The sequence below is a fragment of the Mastomys coucha genome, unplaced genomic scaffold (assembly GCF_008632895.1).
Source record: "Mastomys coucha isolate ucsf_1 unplaced genomic scaffold, UCSF_Mcou_1 pScaffold18, whole genome shotgun sequence".
Lineage (NCBI taxonomy): Eukaryota > Metazoa > Chordata > Mammalia > Rodentia > Muridae > Mastomys > Mastomys coucha.
In genome coordinates, this window is record NW_022196900.1 from 57975917 (window position 1) to 57982985 (window position 7069).

Genomic DNA, 7069 nt, shown 5'->3' on the forward strand with positions numbered 1-7069 from the left:
TGGGATTAAAGGCGTGCACCATCACTGCCCGGCATGACCCTAATTTCAAATATATATATATATAAAGAAAGAAAGAAGGAAGGAAGGAAACAAGGGAGAAACAGGCAGTGTTTTTCTGGTTCCGTCTAGTAGGTGCACGACATAGTGCCATGAGCCTATCCTGTGGTGACCAGCTTGTGCTTCTTTTTCATGAGATCCCCATGTGCCATTCTCTTCCATAAGCATTCACTTCTGATAGGCGCCTGGCTCCCAGGAATCCCACTAGACTAGGCTCAGTTTCTTTTCCCACAAAGCCTGAGCCTAGTGGCTCACACCTTGCCTATATTTCCAGCTCTCAGGAGGCTGAGGCAGGAGGATCATGAGTTTCAGGGCAGCCTAGACTACATACATAGAGACCCTGTCTTACCTCCTCTTCCCCATCAAATCCAGAAGGAGATGGGGCAGTGGTGAGGCCAGGAAAGGAGCTTATTAAATAAGCAGGGTAATCCCACCGGAAACCACAGTGACCCGAGAACCTGTGTCAGCTGCCGACAGTCGTCCTGGGCACACAGCAGAAAAACAAAGGAGACTCGGAGTTTCCGGGTAGGATTCCAGGTCGTCTTGGTCTGGCTGTCCGCTAGTTGATCATTATCTTAGGCCATTTTCTCAGGATTGGCAATGCAGAGTTATGTTGGTGCTAAGAAAGTGGCTGTGGTTCCTGAGGTCCAAGTCACTTTATTGAGAAACACTCAGGAGAGTTCACAAGGAAGGAAAAGAAACAAGATGCAGTCAAAACAGAGGGTTGGTGAGACGCTCAGCAGATAGAACAGCTGCTTCAAGCCTGTCAGCCTGAGTTCAAAGCTGGGATTCCACATGGTGAAAGGAGAGAACTGATCCCCACAGGTTGACCTCTGACCTCCAATCACATACTATGGCACATGCAGGCCCCTATTGCCCCAACACACACACAACACACACACACACACACACACACACACACATACATACACAAATAAAAAAAAATGTAGAAAGAAAAAATTGGGACTGAAGAAATGGCTGAGCAGTTAAGAGCACTAGCTGTTCTTCCAGAGGACCAGGGTTCAGTTCTGAACATCCACATGGCAGCTCACAGTTATTTGTAATTTCACTTCCAGGTTATCCAACACCCTTACACAAGACACAAGAGGCAAAACACCAAGGCTCGTAGAATAAAAATAAATCATTTAAAAAAAAAGCGCCGGGCAATGGTGGCGCACGCCTTTAATCCCAGTACTTGGGAGGCAGAGGCAGGCAGATTTCTGAGTTTGAGGCCAGCCTGGTCTACAGAGTGAGTTCCAGGACAGCCAGGGCTATACAGAGAAACCCTGTCTCGAAAAACCAAAAAAAAAAAAAGCAAAATTCAAAATGGCATTAGCTTGGTCAGTGCCTGGACCTCCTTTACTCCCTCTGTCATGACTCTGTCTCTATGGAGTGGGGCCTACCTGTTAGATTTTCTTTCTCTTTAAAGGACCAGAAACCTGTCTCCACATAATCACCTCAGTCTCTCTGTCCCTTCTGTCCCTTATGAAGGCTTCTGACTCACTCATTCTGTTCAGGGTTCTTCCATGGCTACATGCTCTTGCTGCTCGTGGAGCCGGAGCCAAGATGGGAAGCAATTCACAATCACAGAAATACCCACTGTCACAGTCCCTGAGAAAAGGGTTGGAAACGCAGAAGAAACAGGAAGAATTAACCTAAGCAGGGGCACTAGAGAAGGTCACACAAGGAGAAGGCTGTTGGCTAAACTGGCTTGTGTAGAGAATCCCAGGGAGAAAACTCTAGAAGATTGAGAGGAACGGGAAAAAAGATTAGAAATGTGTGTGTTGGTCGGGGGTCGGGACTGCACGTGCTTAGAATCTTTTCCCACAAAGGGACAGTGGTGAAAGGTTTCAGCAGGAGAGTGCCACTGTGTATCTGGGAAGGTGACAGGGGAAGGTATAAGAGATGAGAAGATGACAAGTGAACAAGATTCGGAACTCATTCAGGAGCAAGAGTCACCAGGAAGCTATTCAGACTGAGCACCTCAGTGCCTGTCCTAGGTGAAAGGTTCCAGCCACAACAGGTTTTCAGTATCATACCTTCTTAGTTCATAATGGGGGAGCTGGAGGTGTAATTTGCTAATAAGGGGAAAATGAAAGGAAAAGTTTGTTGAACTGGGGGAGTGGGTTTTGGGGTCAAGAGTTTGAAGAGGAGGTAGGGTGGGGGTGCATGCTGTGTATGTACTCTGAGAGTGGAACATTCTAAGCATGCATTCTGAAGCTGAGCTATACCTCCAGTCCAAACTTGGATTTGGTGTCTTAATTTTGATAAGCTGAGAGATGTCAAAATGCAAATCTCAAAGTGGTGATTGGGTAGAGCGTAGCAGCTGGGTTATAAGCACACTGGTGGAACTTAAACCCAGGGGATGGATGTTCTGTCACTTGACTCTGAAGTCACCTGGGCCTCTGACAGAGCCAGGAGGTAAGCAGAGATAGCAGAGAGCAGATCCTGCCAGCAGCCAGAAAGTCAGGAGTATGTGGGTCCTGGAGGCTCAGGCTTGGGGGAAGCTGGAGTGGAATGTTTGTAAAGAGTTTGCCTCGAGAGCAGGCAGTGTCTAGAGGCTCTAGGCTATGTATGCTACTGGAAGAAGAGAGTCTGGAAGGGAGCTTTTATGCTACACATCTTAGGCTTTTATGCTACGCATCTCCCCATTTAGTTGACTATCCTTCCCGTGACTATTTCTAGAACACTCTGTACTTGCGTGTAACTGTTTTCCCCTAATTGGAGATGATCCCCAAATACTTTCTGACCCCTCCTCTGGTCCATTGCCTTTCTCCTGCTTTACTGGCAGTACAGACAGCTGTTTCACAATTGAGGCATGTGTGCCCTCTGTTGGTCTGTTCTGAAACTACATCAGATCAAGTTTCCCTGCACTCCTGCCAGCAAACTCCTCTCCGGATCTGTGTGTGCAGTGTGACAGTCAGCCCTCCAGATCCCTGGGCTCTGTTCTGGGGTGGGGGTGAGACGACCGGCAGGACAATGAGGTCAGAATGCTGAACACTGGGGAATGTTAGGAGAAATGCCACGGGGCAAGACACCTTGAAGGTCATAGGAAGGGCTTCAGTTTGTGGTCCCCACAGCATCTAGTTTTCTGCAGATGGCTGCAGGCAGGGTCTGGAGTAATCTGCTCCATGCTAACTTGGTTCTGGCTGCTTGAGAAAAGTGAGGCTGGGCAGCCAGTATGATGGCTCCTGTAGAACTCCACACAAGATGACTTGTGGGCCAACCTGCAGCTCCTGGGAGGCTTTGAGACGGAGAAGTCAAGGATGGTACCAACCAACCTTGCCTTATGACACCATAAGAACAGGTCACAGTCACCTGGGATGTAGACAGCTTTAAGAGCCCAGGCTATGGGGCAGAGGGCTAGCGACATGGTAGCTATGGATTCCTGATGAACATCTCTGGGGACCCAACAAGATGATTTGGATTTACCTTATCAAGAGGATATGGTAAAGCTGGCAATAGAAAGCTGGGATTGTTGTCACGGATGGTATTTAAATTAATAGCATGAAACCCAGTGTGGATGAGAAAGACCAGGAATTTGGGAACTGGTCCTGTCACACTGTACAGGAGTCTGCAAGAAGGGAAGGCAGAGCCAGAAAGGTGCACGAGTCTGACTGTACCTGGGCTGGCGACACAGGCCTGTGATTCCAGCAGCTGTTGGGAGGCAAAGGAGTGAGGATGTTCGCAGACTGCCTCTGCAGCTTAGTAAGGCCCTGCCTGCCTCCAAAGGTTTCAAAAGGAAGGTGTGGACACACGGATGAGTGAGTGATAGCGTCCTCCTTCAGAGGCTCTGGGTTTAGTGTCCAGTTCCACAAAAGAATAAAGAAGGGGATGAAGAGGCAGCAGTCACTGGAAGTCAAGTGATGGAAAGAGTTCAAAAGAAAAATGAAACCCTCCAGCACAGCATGGAGGTACATGCCGAACATTAAGAGTTTTAATGCCAGTGGGTCTCTGTCTCGGGAAGTGGGGGAGGAAAAATTGAGAAAGACGAAAGAGAAAGGGGAGTGAGAGAACAAGAAACGAATAATCCATCTGTCTAGTTCTCTGTGCAGGATAAGTGAGGTATAGAATACAGCCATGATTTCTCCAGCATCCTTGCAACTTATAGTAAAATACCTTGTCCTTCCCTCCTGCAGGTTGTGGCAGATACCAGTGTAAGTGCCATAGCGACCCAGCTGGAAATCATGTCTGCAGGCTCCCAGCTTGGCTCTCCAACTGCTGACCGACATCCGGAAGACACAGAGTGAGTCTTCTAATGCAGTGTAGGCCTAGTGCCTGAGCTTCAGGTCCAGGTGTGTGATCTCAGAGTGGAGGGATGCTCATGCTGAGTTGACAAGGTGTCAGTGCTCTCTATTTCACACAAGGCTCTGCTCCACCACACGATCCTTCAGAGACCATGGTAGGGCCTGCGTTTGCACTGCTTCTCATGGCTTCAACACAAGCCTGTGCCTTCTGTCCTAAGACACGGCAGGTTTATAGCCCAGGTCCGCCCTGCTCCAAGATGCAAGGAGTCCCATTTTCTTAACTCACTAAGTTAAAGCCTTGTTCTGAGGAGAAATTCTATTGTCCCCTCTGAGAGCATGTGTCATTACAGCTAGTCAGTGCCAAGTGGTTCATTGAAGCAATGTTTCTGGAACTAAACTGGTACAAGAATAAGAACAGGAGGCCTGCAAGATCAAGGCACTCAGCGTTCGGTCTGGTGACCTGAGTTTGGTCCCTGGGGCCCACATAGCGGAAGGAGAGAACCACCTCTCACAAGCTATCCGCCCCTGAAGTCTACTTGCTTGTGTATATGCCTGCGCATGCACTCCAAGACACTCTTTGTGGAGACTGAGGAGATGTTCCCCTGCAGACTTGAGAATCCGGTATTAGCAGGTTCCCTAGGGTTACTCTCCAGACAGGCAGAGAGCAGCTGCACTCTGAGAAGTGCTGCCTGAAACTGTTCCTCACTGCCCTGTCACACGTGGCCATAGTGTGTGCTCAGTGAACGCTACCAGCGTTCATGTAAGAATCTGTGGTCACAGCCATCCACAAGGATGTTAGGGGCGGGAGTCATGGTTTCTCAACCTAAGCGATACTCTTAGGTGTGTTTTCTTGAAGAAAAAATATAAACTTTTTCTACTTTTTTTACCCTCATGATACATGTCATCAGATATGACAGAATACAAAAAGAGCATTCTTGGGCTGGAGAGATGGCTCAGCAGTTAGAAGCACTGCCTGCTCTTCCAGAGGTCCTCAGTTCAAACTCCCAGCAACCACATGGTGGCTCACAACCACATGTAATGGGATCTGATGCCCTCTTCTGGTGTGTCTGAAGACAGCGATGGTGACTCACATAAAATTAATAAACAAATCTTTATTAAAAACAAACAGCTCTTTAGATCAAAAAATCAGGAGTGGGGGAGATGAAGGATATGTTCAGTTGGTAGAGGACCATTCTTGATTTATAGACAAGCCTGGGTATGTGGTACCCTATCTCTCAAAGAAGGAAGAAAGGAAAGAAGAGAGGAACAGAGGGAGGGAGGGAAGAAATATCAGGGTGGCACCAAACTCATGCCTATAGTCCCAGCACTCAGGGCTGAGTAAGTGTGCTATAAGGCAAAGGCCACCTTGAGTTGCATGATGAAACAGTGACATTAAAACCCAGATCTTTGCAGAAGAGCAGTACTGCCCTTGTCACCTGGTCCTTTACTCCAACTCCACAGCTTCTGGCTAGGAGCCACAAGCACAAACAAACCCACAGCTAAAATCTAAGTATCTCTTTTGTTCAAAAAAAAAAAAAAGATTTATTTTATGTGTATGAGTACACTGTAGCTGTACAGATGGCCATGAGCCATCATGTGTGTGGCTGCTGGGAATTGAACTCAGGACCTCTGCCGGCCCTACTCGCTCCGGCCCTGCTAAATCTGAGTGTCTTTAAAAATGAGTCTCTGGGGCTGGATAGATAGCTCAGTGGTTACGAGCTCTTCCAGAGGACTGAAGTTCAATTCCCAGCATCCACATGGCAACTCACAGCTGTCTATAATTCCAGTTCCAGAGGATCGGCACCCTGAACAGACGTGCAGACCACCAGTGCATACAGCAATAAATAAATCTTTAAAAAAAGAGAAGAAACTGAAAAAGAAACCAGTCTCTGCCGGGTGTGGTGGTCAGACCATTAATCCCAGCACTGGGGAGGCAGAGGCAGGACTCTGAGTTCAAGGCCAGCCTAGTCTACATAATGAGTTCTAAAATAGCCAACGCCACACAATATAGAGATATAGACACCCTGACTCAAAAAGAAAGAATGAAAAACAAAAACAAAAAAAGAAGAGAAAAGAAAGGAAAAGACAAAACTGTTCAGGCAGGGCTGGGCTGGAGAAAGGAGCTGAGGTTAAGAGCACATGCTGTTCTTTGAGAGGACCTAGGTTCAGTTCCCAGCAACCACGTCAGGCAGTGTCATAGCTGCCTGTAACTCCAGCTCCAAGGGATCCAACACCCTCTTCTTGACTCCACAGGAATCTACATTCACATGCACATACCCTCCCTAAACACACACACACACACACACACACACTATTATAAACCATAACAGCCATTACACACACATTATAAAAAACACATAATTTTTTTTTCAAAAAAGAAATATTAAGGTATTATGAGATAAATTGACATGATCCAGATGACACATGTTCCCAATTGCCACGGGTGTCTAAGGAGACTAATTCTGTGGTTGAGCTCTCCCCTCTTTCCTTCTCAATACCCTTGGCAACAAGGGTTATGCCTGCAAAAGCATCCAGAATTGGGCTGATGTCCAGCTGCTGTGCCGCTCGTGAGGCCACAGTAAGTCTAACCTTACTCATGACGTCATTACTGCTCCACTGTACTGAGTTCTGAGGATTCAAACAGAGAAATGTTTATAAACATGTGGCCCAAGCCGGAAAGTGGTGGCACCACACGCATTTAATCCCAGCACTTGGGAGGCAGAGGCAGGTGCATTTCTGAGTTCAAGGCCAGCCTGGTCTACAGA

At 47.5% G+C, this 7069-nt stretch overlaps 1 protein-coding gene across 5 annotated transcripts in view; it reads left to right on the forward strand.

Annotated features, from left to right (window-relative positions):
* The window catches only part of Patj (PATJ crumbs cell polarity complex component), a 314427-nt gene that overhangs the window by 294827 nt on the left and 12531 nt on the right, over positions 1-7069 (forward strand). For 4 of the 5 annotated variants that reach the window (XM_031377900.1, XM_031377901.1, XM_031377902.1 and 1 more), the window contains one exon: positions 4197-4303. In XM_031377900.1, the coding sequence (XP_031233760.1) occupies positions 4197-4303 (107 nt within the window). Of the gene's footprint in view, positions 1-4196; positions 4353-7069 lie in introns of all 5 variants that reach the window. The other variant, XM_031377903.1, reaches the window with a different exon arrangement.